The sequence below is a fragment of the Lupinus angustifolius genome, chromosome LG08, assembly GCF_001865875.1.
Source record: "Lupinus angustifolius cultivar Tanjil chromosome LG08, LupAngTanjil_v1.0, whole genome shotgun sequence".
In the NCBI taxonomy this organism is placed as follows: domain Eukaryota; kingdom Viridiplantae; phylum Streptophyta; class Magnoliopsida; order Fabales; family Fabaceae; genus Lupinus; species Lupinus angustifolius.
The window spans coordinates 22183040-22196740 of record NC_032016.1 but is presented as its reverse complement, the minus strand read 5'-3'; the positions used below and the strand labels follow the sequence as shown (position 1 = coordinate 22196740).

Sequence of the window (13701 nt, the reverse complement as noted above, 5' to 3'; positions counted from 1 at the left end):
TATATAAAAATAACTAATAAAATCTTAATAACATATTAAAAATTTAATTTTAAATAAAATTTAGATCTAAAAAAGATAAATACAATTATCTCAAAATATGACATATTATATATATATCCATACAAAACACCAGTTGAACAAAGCATCCTTACTAAACATGATTTCTACATACACTTTCCCATTAACAGTCATGTGTTAATTTTATTGGTCAAGAATTCTTTCCAATATTAAAGAATATAGTGCTCAAATGTGAGGTTATAATGTATTATAATGTATTTGATGATTTTTAATTTTTTAATTTTAAAAATAATTTAAATTTTCCACTTTAAATTATTTGAATTTTTTATTTGAATTTAAAATTTACACGTTTACTTATAATCTAGTGCTGCATTGTGAGCATCTATATTTGATGGTTGTATCCTACCACCATACTACAAATTAATCACTACTGTTAAGAAGTGCAGCAGGCCCAATTGTCCAATCCTGTTGTATATTCTCATCTCAACCACAACTGCCATTGTAATCACATTCGCCACCTCCATTTCCTTAACTCTTTGATGCTAAAACTCTATGAATATTCATTACGTTTATTTATGCTTGAACAACATTTGTTTGGCAAGGAATCTTTACCATCAGAGTACAAAACGACAGACATTCAACCACAATATATTCTCCCTTAAACTTGCAAACCATTCATTAAACCCGTGAATTCCTAATTAATTTCTTAATTTAATATCTCGGATTCCTAATCACCACTGCTCCTCTATTGGAATATGTAAAATAAGTGTTTGTTCTTTGTTTTTTTCCGTCTAAAACTGTTCATGCATTCTTTATTTAGCTAAATCCACCAACATACTCACTCATGGGGAGCTCCTCCACCTTCAGTGGTCCAACATTATTGTCACCATGGAGGCTGATACATACTAGTATAGTATAGTATAGTATGCCATTACATACAGTATTTGCTTAATTAGGTCTATGATTATGCACAATACAAAAAGTTTTTAAGATAGCATTATAGTGTATCTGAATGTTGCTAAAAAGTTAAATCACCAGGACAATTTTATTCAATTGTAAGATTCTCTTAGATCCTTAATGTGTCTACTCAAACAATTAACACAATAATTAATGTCTAACTCAAGGGTTCGTGTTGCGTGTTCTGCTTTTACAAAGCAATGCATTTTTTGAACTCAAAGTGGTTAAGTCTATTGTTCCATATTTAGGTTAGGTCATCAAGTGGTAAAACCATACCATTGAAAAAGTAGTAAAACCATGTCTACATGAGGGTTTCTATCAAGGCCTGATTTAACCCAGGGCCCTACCAAAACCAACCTTGGATCACCAATTTTCAATTCTTTCACCCAATCACTTTAGCTTACATCATTGTTTAATAATTTACTTAATCATGATTTACAAATACAAGTGTTAAAGTGATTTAAGAAAGCTAGTTCATCTGTGTATGTAAAATGTGAGATGAAGGATTTTATGTCAAAGGAGTCTGAAATTTACAGGGAGGGCCAAAAAACATGAAAGCTCAAAATTCAAAAACAGCTCCGATACTGATTTTTGTCCAGTAGCTTAGCTTCACGTGACATACAAAGCCAAGAAGAACAGGCTAAGGACTCAACAGACAAAAAATATGGAGACAGAAAATGTAACTGAATTGGACCCTTTTTAAACAAAAGCATAAGTTAACATGAATAGGGGCAAAAACGTAACAAAAATATTGGACGGCGAAGATGACGCATGAGCAGTCTGGAACTGAAGCGAATCAACGGCCAATGGCATGTTCTCTTGATCAGGACTGCACTTAGATTCATGTGGGTGCGCACTGTACATGATGGCACGCAGCACAGCCGAAACGGTGGGTATGTATGTCGTTTTGTTCTTAGCTAGTAGCCACGTCAGTCCCATCAGTTGACAGTCCCGGTCGAACATCTTCTTCATCCTGCTCTCATGTCCCTTCGTCTCGTTCTTCCTCCCCTTCACCTGAAATTAAATAATGTCATAAAAATACATAACTATTTTCATATAATACATGAAAGATTATAAAAAAACTAAACGTTGGTTTGAGCCTAAGTTGTTTTTTTGTATTAATCATTCTATTGCACATCTCAATAGACGTCGCTACCATATTTAGTAGATTTTATACTACTAAGTTAATGTCTTTTTATTAAGACAAGTTGTTTGGAATAAAAAGGGAAGTAATGAAAAAATGATGCCTGATTTTAAAATATTAGAAAAATAAGAAAAGGAAAAAGTTTGTAATAATAATTAGAAAATTGCAGATGGCAAGTCATTTTCACATGTCAAAAAACGGCAAAAACAATGACTAATGCTGCAATGCATAGAAAAAAATCTTCCACTTAGTTCAACTCGAATGTAACCTAAACTAAATTGAGATTAAAAAGTGAGCCCAAAAAATAATAATATTTTTGTAGTAGGAATATTATGAGGTTGAACCTTTTGTAGTGCGCCAAGGCATCGGGTGCAACCAGCATAAGAAGAGTTACGACAATTTTTCTCTAAATTGTGAACCGCAGCAGTGGGTGTTGCGTTTTTGAAATATCCAGAAACGTTAAACGCAGCGGGGCAACTCAACGAGCTTATTTGATGAAGTCTGATTCCACAGAAACACAGTATCGCGTCGCAACTCGCGTTAGGCTGAGGGATTCTTATGTTGCGACTCAGTAACGAGTCCTGAAGCGAGTTAACGCATTTTTGTGAGTCGTCTGGCATCATAGGAACTTCTTCTACGCCGGAGCTCGCTGACGGAGCCGGCGAAGGAGCGGGGGAGAGTTCTAATGCTGTTGTGGCGTGGGCGGCGAATAGCCACGCGGCGAGGACTGGGCAGCAACGGCTGCGGTCGAGGTTCTTGCCGCAGGCGGCGTTGACGCCGCCGAAGAGTTCGTTGGAGAGGTCGAGGTGGCAGGTTTGGAGTTGGGTCTGAACCGGGAATGCAGGGACAGTGTATGGGGATGGGTAGTCACCCGGTTCGTGAGGCTGAACCGGTTGGGATAATAGACCGGCATGTGAAAAGGGTAGGAGTAGTAGTACTAGTAGTACTTGGCACGCGAGAATGGACGTGTGTGATGATTGCATTTTTGTTTTTGTTTTTGTTTGGGGTTGGAGAAAAGGTGAGGGTTGTGTGTGAGGAAAAAGATGGAAAAAGATAGGGATGGGGTTGAAAATGAAAAGGAAGAGTGAGTTGTTTGGATTCGGAAGTTGTTTATCCAAGAAAGTGATTTTGGTTTCTTGGGAATTATAGATAGCTAGAAAAGAGAGATTGAAAAAGGTGGAGAGAGTCGTACTGTTGCAGTATTAATCATGGTCATAGATTCAAAAGACACCATGATTTGATTGGAAACTTGCCTCGCATTGCCAAAACATTAGAGATGAAAATAAGGGCTATTATAAATATGTGGATTAAGGACTATTTACGTTAGCAGTTTCTCCCTCCATCTCACTAAATAGGAAATCTTTGAAAAGCTGTCAAAGATGAAAATAAGGGCACGAGTTTTTAATATTTTTTTGATAAATTAATCAGTTATGAAGTACTTAATTAATAACATATTTGTCATTGATTGTCAACAATTTGGTGCCTAAAACTCAACTTATATGACCCTTAAGACTTACGTCTACATTGTGAAGTTTATGTTTGACTAGACTTTTTTTAATTTCTCTTTAAAAAGTAAAAGTTCGACCAAATATATTTAGTAAGAAGCTCTACAAAATAAGGAGCTTAATTTTACCTTAGAAAAGTAGAAGAAAAGGAGTTTTGAAAAGAAGCACGATAAAAGAGCTTCTCTTTTTTATGTGGAGGCATTCTCTTTTTTGGAAATATAATTGCTTCCTTTCTTATATTTTTACGAGCCATTTATGAAAACAAACAGAGGCATTCTCCTCGTCAGTTCCAAGACGTAAAACAGAACATGCCCACACCCAAAGCAAATCAACCATCACTTTTTTCTTATCTCTTCAGATTTTTCTCACATCATGCACCTACCATGCCACCGCGAAGCTATTTTTCCATCATCCCAATAAACAATTTTCTAATCAGTTCTTAATTTCCCACCGTGTGAACTTATTTTCTTTTCCTTGAAACTACACTGTTTAAGTGAAGATTAATTTGAATAACATTTATTATACTAAAAAAATATATATACAATATTCTCATGTCTCAGTTCTATAATTAACACTTTTGTCATACCAGTAATTGGAATATGGTCTGAAGCTTGGTTGGAAATTGGGGCCGAAGAAGGTTCTCGTGAAATCTGATTGTTTTGATGTTGGTCGTATTGTTTTGGATTGCGTTGGTGCTTAAGGAGATAATGTAGTTGCACAGAATATGGTTCATTAACAAAAGGATTAACGAAAGGGTCTGAGTAGGAGATGAGAGAAAAATAAGTGAAAATACTAAAATATCCCTAATGTTTAAACATTATTCAATAGAAAAGAGGTTCTTCATATGAGCAAAAAAAATATATATATATATATATATATATAAACTAATTTTTATATTTATTGTTATTATATACATTAACAAAATTATATATATAAAAAACATTTTGAAGTATTTTTTAAAATTTAATTAAGTATTTGAGTTGTCTAAATGAATCATTCGAACTGAACTCGACAGTTCGTGAACTTTAACCGAGCCGAACTAGAGCAAAAAAAATAAGTTATATCAAACTCGAGTTGAATTTCAAGCTGAACCAATCCTTATAAAGTCGAATCGAACTGAGCTCCGACTCGGTTCGTTTCCAAACATAAGAATGAATTGGATTTTCTCATTAGACTCAATATCATAATTAGCACTTTTGGTATACTTCTATACATCATAGTTATTTAGTATAATGTATGATATATTTTAGCATTCATACAACCATTTATTGATGTTTATATTAAGTATCAAAAGTAAAAAAGAAAGGAGTGAGATTTCTTGATGCAATAGCTAAAGAGCAAGAAGATCTTGACAAGAAAGAGAGTGAGATTCGTTTAGGTGCACAAGCAGAGAGAGAGAAGAAGAAGAAAAAAGGTGTCCGAGATTTTGGCTGCTTGTGTTGTCCTTTTCATTTTTCATTTTCTTTCTCTTCTTTCTGCTTTTGTTGTGTTTTTTTGTTTCTGCCAGGGATGGGGAAAAAGCTTTTGGTGGGCTTGCAGTGTTGGACCTCTTCATTTCCCCCCTTTCAATTGTTCCTAAGCTATCTACTTTTTTTTATAATAAGATATTCTCTTACCTAATGGTAAAGAAAAAATTCATTGAGTTTATGAATGTTTCTTTCCAGGAGTTTTATTATCAGAAATCAAATTCTGTATTTTTTTATCATCCTAAAAATGTAGCGATGTCTTACACCATTAAATCAATGTTTTGTTTCTCTAAGCTATTTATTTATAAGTAAGTATAATAGAAATTCCCTCGAAAATTATTAAGTTAGCTCAATCAGATTGATTAAGCTTTATGGATAATAAATTTTTTCCAAAGATAACTTTATTTAAACAATTGCAATTGCTCAAAGCTAATATGAACAAACACAAATCTTTGTTTCACATGTGAATCCATTATTTTGTGGCCATTTAGACCCTAGACTGAAACAATTTTAATTACATTGCATATTATTAGATATACAGAACAGAACCAGTTAGGATACGTTTCTTTGCTGCACATTCTGTTTATACTAAAAGACGAAGTAATACAGAGAGTGACAAACAAGTAGGTTCAGCAGCAGGGAAGAGAGAAGAGAAAGAAGGAAAAAATGTAACTTGTCATATGAGACTCTCACCAAACAATTCTAAAAAAGTTAAATGTATATAATCTTACTCTTACAAGTGAATAATATTTTAAGGAGTGACAGGAAAAAATCTTACAATTATGTCGATACTCAAATTCTAAAGGGTAGAATAAAAAAACTAACTCTAATTTTAGAAATGAGTAGTCTTGTCCAGTTGAGTCCCAACTCATACAAGATAACAAGAGAGATAGAGATACAAGCATTATGAGCTGAATTTGAAGGACAAACACAAAGCGTCAACCAAAAGAAAATTGTTCCCTTCAAAAGTAGTACCCTTTGGGAAAAGTTTCTAACTCGTTTTCCTGCCCCCATTAATCTGGTCCCTTTACGTCTCGGGTAGGGTCCCCTATTTCAAATCATGCCATTGAAAAAGAGAGGAGGATACTTTTGTTAGGTATTACATTTTCTATGCATATTGGTCAATAATAAGATAATAAGAAGAGAAAAGGATAAATACTGTACAACTGTTACTACATCATCTACATTTTATTTTTAAACATCCTTAATTTGTCCATAAAATGTATAGATATTATCTTCCGAAAATGCATCATATATCGGATTATTAGGTTCTAAAACGAAGATGGCTAGCTACATTATTTGGTAATTGAGCCCTAAAAGTAGAAGAAAAATTTGAAGCTTCCTGGCACAGGAATATCTTCCAATTCATAAAAATACTACGTTTGCCATTTAGCATTACGCATAAAAACAATACTTATATGGGAGTATATCATAGACATCATTTTCGACTATAATCATATAAAGTTACATCTTTTAAATGTTAATTAGCAGAAATGAATAAAATCCTTATATTTAGCTAATTTTGTATCAGTTAATAATAACTAGTCTCGGGTATTGTTTTCCACAAAGCTACAGATAAAGTTTGCATCAGGACACTGATGCTAGAGACAAATTGCAATGCTATCACAAAAAAGGTAGTTGAATATCTTTGCTGGGGAGATTGAATTTCCGTCAATTGATGCTTCTGTCAGTGCTGGATGTTTGAGATTAAGTTTCGATGTGGTGGTTGTTTCGCAAATATGTCATTGGTTTCTCTGTCATTGATTTCAATGTGATAGTTCTGCTGTGGATAACCGCATGCATTCCAACTTGCTAAAGATCAATGTTTTGAAGTATCAATTATTTGTCTTTTATAACCATTTTTCATAATTACATTGATTTTAGTATTGTTGGATTTTATTGATTATTAGATGTCTTAAGAAAGGGACATACATTCATGCAAATTGATGGAGAACCTTTGAAGCAACCTCTCCCTGTAGATGATGACACTTTTGTGGTAGAGATTCTCACTATGGCCATGTTAACATGCTTGCCACTCATATTTACAAGTCTAAAAGTATGCATGACCTGTCATCAGTATGCCTCAAATCTCAAATGAACCTTTTTGACTTTTGTAACTATAACGTTATAGTCACCTTGGTGACTATTTCAATGCTGTGTTTATATGTTTTTGGTTATATAATCAAATGACAACATATAGTCCAATAAACTAGGATGAGATAAAATCTTAGCATGGAAGTTAAAGTGCAGGCTTTGCATACCATAACATCTGTTCTGAAACTATACCATCTGTGCTAGAGTGTATGCAATTCAGATTGCATACCTATTGTTATTTGCGACTCAGTACTCACTATGCAAAAAGGTAAATTTAAGAAACACATGGTAGTATAAACGCCTTGCATGCATTGAGAACTACAAGTTATGTTGGACGGCTGAACACATGGTAGTATAAGATTGTGTTGGACGGCTGAACAAGTTATGATGAAACAAGAACTTATTTGAATCACCATGTTAGAAGACACACTAAATACTGGGGTGAGGCTATTGGCATTCTAAAATCTTTATACTCACTCCAAACTACCCAAATCATATCTTAAGTTTTATATTTTACAAAATTATGATTAGTCAATAAAGAGTGTGAAAAGACATTTAGGAGTATCAATAGCCTCACCCTAAATGCAAGCCCTGAATATGAAATCTTGATTGGGGGATAGTTTTAATAGCACTCCCATTACTACAGGCCAGAAAATTGCTGCTATCCTAAACATTTCGTAATGGCCTCGTTAGCCTTTTGTGGTTCAGACCTTTCTTCTCTTTTTTTCTTCTCCCTGAGGCAAAATAACATTTTAAAGAATCAAAAACCTTGCTGAGGAAAACATGCAATTTTTAACTATAACATCTACTAGAACAAAACAGGTTCGGGAATCCAAAGACTTTGACTGCTGAAAATATAGGGGTATCAAATGCAAGCTGCTGGAAGCTTTGTTGAGCAGATGGGAGATGAGATTGGTGTCAAAAGTAAAAAAACATGAGTAATATTTTTACTGCAAATTGTAAATTACTAGATGGTTTGTAATTACATATTTCCTGAAAAGGATATTTATAATAGAATATGGAATCTCCATCTTAAAACTAGAGAACTCGGTAAATAGGCCATGTAAAACTGCCTCAAATTTCAATTAGAAGTCAATATAAATATTCTTAGTAAGTTGCTAAAGAATTAGTAGATTTGCAACTGCAGACTGGAGGTTAATTTTCAAAATTCCATAAATTTTACATTCACGGATCATATCATAAATGAAAACGCCTGAGAAGGGAGAAACGAAAACAACTTAATAGTTTTACCTGTCAACATATTCCTTTAGCAGCTCTTTAGCTTGAACCAACTTAGAAAGCAAGTTACGATACAGATCCAGGTCCCCATCAACACTTCTTTTGTTGACGTTCAAAGCTGCACAAAGCTGTTGAAATGACACCAGAGATTAATTGACAAAACATCCTGTAAAAAGGTCATTATGTGGTAGAAAGTAAATACTTTTACGATCTAGACATACAAATCATCCACTACAATACCAATGCCATTGTCAAATCATCTCCCAGGCTCAATAATGTTAGGTTCATTTTCATCTAATTTTGTGGTCAATAATAATGTTGACATCCTAAATGTTTATTTTGGAAGAGTGGAGTATTTTCTTCCAAAAATCATAGGTAATGCAAACATTTCAGCAGCAGAAAAATAATGAAATCAATATAATCATAGGACAATGAAGGTAATAACCCCATCAATGAACCTTGAACTTGTTGAAAGAGAGATCATGATGTCAAGGCCATTTAATCAGTTGGGCTAACCAAAACAGTAGCAAGAAATCATCTAAATAGGTTCCTATCAATACATCATGATGCCTTAAATGGATTGGGTAACCTTTTCTAAAATTGATGGTTCCATTGCATTTGCCAATTCAAGAAGACGAAAGAGGCCTATTGCAAAGAAGCGACTATAACTGAACTCCCCCTTTCCTCCTGCTCTTTCGGCAATATTCTTTAATATTCTCTCAACTTCTCCATCTCTTGAGGAAAAATCAACCAAGGAAGTTGAGTTTTGATCCCGAGCCCACTCCTCCAACTTTTGTGCGTCTACTCTGTAAAGGGTCACCATAAAAGATCATTTGATGGAAGATAAAGAATTTACATGTGAAGTTTATGCACAGCCGGCAGATAAAACAAAGTCAACAGATAGTTACTCGCATTTCGGCTAAATTATCAGCAGATAAAAGATTCTTCAGGTACAGTTCCAGAGATGCAACTAAGTATTCAAGTTGTCTTACAAATAAGTAGTTAACTATACTAAATTACCAACATGTACATTAAAATTCATAACTTCTATTTCCCATTCACAACAATTATTGGGGGCATGAATGATACTGTGAAGGTCATTCATAACTCTACCTCAGTTGCAACTTGCAATAAAATCCCGCACTTTAAAAGAATCCATCAGAACTAGTTATTCAGACAGGAAATCAATCGATTGTACCATTCTTCCTCTTATTTTTTCTTTTTTTGATAGAAAAGAGTTTTAAAAAATACCACCTTAAAATAATAGTTTAATTAAGCAATCGACCAAATACAGTTCACGGATCATGTTGCGGACGCAATTTACAATTTGAAGCTTCTGCCTTAATCGTATTTTTGGTTACGTTTGGAAGCTCACCCAGGCCCCCAAGCACAAAATTCGGCTCTTGATGAGCCAGCGTAACAGTATCTAGTGGCTTACTGCCATTAGCTGTCTAGTGAGTTGAGGGAAGTGTAGGGACCACACAAATGGCAATAAAGAAAAGCAAAACTGCTCATTCTTCTAACCTGTATTGGTCCGGATCTTCATTCAATGATTTAATGTATGCTTGGAAGATGGCATTTCGATCCTCATCATTCGGATACCCTTCCATGAGTTGATCATATACAGTGACAAAACCAAGAGCAAATACCGGGTCATAGCGGTATGACCTTTTGTATCTCATCAAATGTTGCTGGACAATGATCTCCTGCAACACACTGTTGTAGATACTAGGGATTGGTCGCTTATATGCCTTGAGGAAATTTAACTTTGTCTCAGAAACAGTTGGAATATCTGCACATCAAACATGTAAGCAACCAATGATCAAGTATTGATAACAAGGTTGATACCTAAAGTGGAACTATTACACCATTTAATACACTAGGAGACTCAAGCATTCTCTACAGCACTAAGAAACAGAGTCTGAAAGGAGATGCTCACTAACACAATGAAGCCCTCAATATGCAATTCTAAGAATAATGATTTCTAAAACCAAATCTCAAGCTGACTAAATTATAAATAAACCCATTCAATCATGCAAGAAAGAAATAAAAAAAGGAAATCAAATTTGGCTGGAATTAGTCATTTTTAGCATTTTTTATGAGTTATATTGAAAATCTTTTGCTACCTGAATTGCAACAATATTCTCAATAATAAATTCTAAAAAAATAATAATATATTTGTGGAATTAAGTTGTCAACCCAGATTAAGCACCGATTTCAAACCTTGGTAAAAGACAAACCTTTGACCATGATGATCTCACAATCATATACTTCCAATAAAACCAACAAATATCCCTATTCGAGTTATGAGTATTAAGCAAACAAACCTGTGACGGAAGAGGTGGAGCAGCGAATAACAAATTTAGAAGGTCGAAGGCCTCCTCGTCCATAGTAGCATGAGAAATTGGGAAGGGGGGAGCGAATGGAAGAAAGGGTTAATTTGGTTCGGGAAGATTGAATGTGTGTGGAAAGAGAAAAAGAAGAAGTGAAGGTGGCCATTGCTGGAAAATGGAAGAGGATTCAGAAGAACAATGAATATTCAGAAGAGACAGAGTTGTCTGCATTACAAAAAAGTGAGGTTGACAATGCCATTATTACACCATATTCATTTCAAATATTTAAATGGCTAAATAACTCTATCAAAACTGTTTTTATATATTTTATTGATAGCAGGTTTGATATTAATATGTAGGCTTAATTATATTCCTGCAAAATTTTCACTGATCTATCATTTGTTTTGTGCTTGTTAGTGAAACATAAATATATGTGAACCTGATTAAGCTTTAAGCCACATGTTGCTAACATTGTTTCTCTTATTTAACATATTCCTTTTAGTAAGCATAAAGATGATACATATAATATAGATAAAGGTAACATTAATGATTCTTTATAACTTTGCCCATACTTAATTAATAAGATAGATAACATATGAAAATTATATGATAAAAAAATTATTATAAAAAAATAAATTAATACAAAAATATTACGTAAATTCCATTACCTTATACTATTAAGAAAACAAAAAAAAAGATGTAGCAAAAGAAAAGTTTAAGTAGCAACACCTCACTCGTAGTACATCATATATTTCATTTTTTGTTCTATTCCATATATTATTAATTTTGATTAATTAACAAAAAAATTATTTAAATTAAAATTGTGATTATTAAATATTTTTCTGATCAATAATATATATTGGTATATGAAATAACACCAAGTTTTGAGAAAACATATATACTCTGGACTCTTATCTTAGTATTCTATTATTAAAATATCTTTAATGAATTTTAGAAAAACTAAAATAAAGGCCAAATTCGTGGAACCTTTCTCCTTGATTTTGCTAAACGACAATCTAAGCGTGCCACATAGCAAAAACACGTGTTCTAAAACAAAGGTTGCATTTGACACTAAGCCCACTTGCTTCACTAAAACCACTACCTACATGCCCCTGGTTTTTCCAAACCTTTGGCAACCTTAGTATTCTCATATATCCTTCCCTCTATATATAGAAACTATACCTACCCTCCAATTACTCATTCAATCATAAATCATACCAAGTTGTTTTCTTCTTTCATCTGATAACAAAAAACCATCAAGAGTAAAAGAAAGATTATTAAACATACAAGATGAGTTCAACATCTGCAATTAGAGCTTGGAGTGTAGCAGCTAGTGTTGGAGTAGTTGAGGCCTTGAAGGATCAAGGAATATGCAGATGGAACTATGCTTTAAGATCAGCTCAACAACATGTTAAAAACCATGTTAGGTCCTTCTCTCAGGGAAAAAAGCTTTCCTCTTCTGCTGTGTTTTCCAAAAGACTAAGAGATGAGAAGGCAAAGCAATCAGAAGAGTCATTGAGAACTGTCATGTACCTAAGTTGCTGGGGTCCCAATTAGAATATGACAAGATTATGTCTCTTTTCAATTTAATCTAGCTTAGCAACAAGGGAGGGTGGGGGTTAAGATTTCTGGAGCCATATTGTATAGTATTGAAAGATTTCCTTGGCCCTTGTCTTATCCTTTGTTCATGTAAATTTTGATAAATGATAGTGTTGAAGATTTCCATATTTTATTTGTGTTTCTTTAGCATTTTTCGACATCAAATTCAATTATGAGTGGGAGGGATGCAACACTATTTCTGTTTCTGTTTATCTATTTGAATATAAGCCAGGTTCATACTAAAATAGAACAAGCAGTTAGCAATGACTCTGGGATATGATATACATTTGAGGTGCTGAGAAGAAATTTTGTAAGATTTGGAGCTCAATTGGATTCTATGGAAAAAATATGAAATGCAATAAGTTTTTCTTTTGTTTTACACATGTATTCTCCTCCCGCACTGTAAATGCAATGTGGTTTTAATATCAATTCTATAATTTTATAGGTATATTAATTTTAAATTATAACTGGTTGCATAATAAAATCTAACCTATGGGAAAACATAAAATAACTACATGTAAGATTTACATTTATCAACCTAATATACGACATGTTTTACATGAATTATTAGTTCATTTAGTAGAAAATGTGATATGTGTTAAATGTATTTTAGTTATTAGTAAAAGATAGTATTGTCTTTTGTATTTTCCTAGCTTCTTATATATATTGGCCATTTGGCCTTATCTCTTATCATTAATCCCATATTGCATTTCTCTCCCTTCTCTCTTCTTCTTCTCCTCTCCCTTCTCTCTTCCTATGCAGCTGATCTAACATGGTATCAAGAGCAAGGTTTGTTAAGGCCACAGCTTTCGCGGATCCATCATCTTCTGAGTTCCATCATCTTTTCTTTTTCTTTGCAGTAGTAGATTAGCCTCCGCAGTTCACATATTGGAGATCACAGTTTCAGATTCGCAGATTGCAGTTCTTCAGGTTTTCTGTTTCTCTTTCCCTTTGTATTTCGATTTCCCTGCTGTTGTGTTTGTTAGTTATGGCAACTGAAAGAGATGATTCTTTGCAATCCATTAGTGTGCAACTAAATGGATCATCCAATTATGCATATTGGAGTTATGTGATGAGAAATTTTCTGATTGGTAAACGAATGTGGGGATATGTTTCTGGAACTTTTGTTAAACCTACAAATAGTGCTACTGAAAATTATGCAAAGGAGTTAGAAACTTGGGAAGTGAACAACTCGAAAATTATTACTTGGATTAATAATTCTGTTTCGCAATCTATTGGTTTTCAACTTGCAAAATATGATTCAGCATCTCAGGTTTGAGAGCACCTTAAACGATTTATGTGCAGTCCAATTTTGCAAAACAATATCAGTTAGAGATTGATATTCG

The 13701-nt window shown here is 33.7% G+C and overlaps 3 protein-coding genes across 3 annotated transcripts; 1 reads left to right on the top strand and 2 right to left on the bottom strand.

Moving 5' to 3' along the window:
- On the bottom strand, nucleotides 1539–3401 carry LOC109353528 (uncharacterized GPI-anchored protein At4g28100-like). Its single transcript, XM_019595843.1, has 2 exons — nucleotides 2464–3401; nucleotides 1539–1989 (listed from the first exon to the last, which is right to left on the bottom strand). The coding sequence occupies exons 1-2, from the start codon at nucleotides 3100–3102 to the stop codon at nucleotides 1675–1677; spliced, it is 954 nt and encodes a 317-aa protein (XP_019451388.1). The 5' UTR covers nucleotides 3103–3401; the 3' UTR covers nucleotides 1539–1674.
- LOC109353723 (protein THYLAKOID FORMATION1, chloroplastic-like) lies at nucleotides 7680–10977 on the bottom strand. Its single transcript, XM_019596082.1, has 5 exons — nucleotides 10751–10977; nucleotides 9948–10215; nucleotides 9013–9229; nucleotides 8436–8551; nucleotides 7680–7918 (listed from the first exon to the last, which is right to left on the bottom strand). Exons 1-5 carry the CDS (start codon nucleotides 10920–10922, stop codon nucleotides 7846–7848), a joined length of 846 nt encoding a protein of 281 aa, XP_019451627.1. The 5' UTR covers nucleotides 10923–10977; the 3' UTR covers nucleotides 7680–7845.
- LOC109353585 lies at nucleotides 11994–12488 on the top strand. Its single transcript, XM_019595920.1, has one exon. The coding sequence runs from the start codon at nucleotides 12047–12049 to the stop codon at nucleotides 12311–12313; it is 267 nt and encodes an 88-aa protein (XP_019451465.1). The 5' UTR covers nucleotides 11994–12046; the 3' UTR covers nucleotides 12314–12488.

Coding starts and splice junctions, on each gene's coding strand:
- LOC109353585 (XM_019595920.1), top strand. CDS start 12,047: ATGAGTTCAACATCTGCAATTAGAGCTTGGAGTGTAGCAGCTAGTGTT.
- LOC109353723 (XM_019596082.1), bottom strand. CDS start 10,922: ATGGCCACCTTCACTTCTTCTTTTTCTCTTTCCACACACATTCAATCT. Junction 9,230..9,947: donor GAAGATCCGGACCAATACAG/GTTAGAAGAATG, acceptor GACCCTTTACAG/AGTAGACGCACAAAAGTTGG. Junction 8,552..9,012: donor AACCATCAATTTTAGAAAAG/GTTACCCAATCC, acceptor TCATTTCAACAG/CTTTGTGCAGCTTTGAACGT.
- LOC109353528 (XM_019595843.1), bottom strand. CDS start 3,102: ATGCAATCATCACACACGTCCATTCTCGCGTGCCAAGTACTACTAGTA. Junction 1,990..2,463: donor GCCTTGGCGCACTACAAAAG/GTTCAACCTCAT, acceptor ATTTAATTTCAG/GTGAAGGGGAGGAAGAACGA.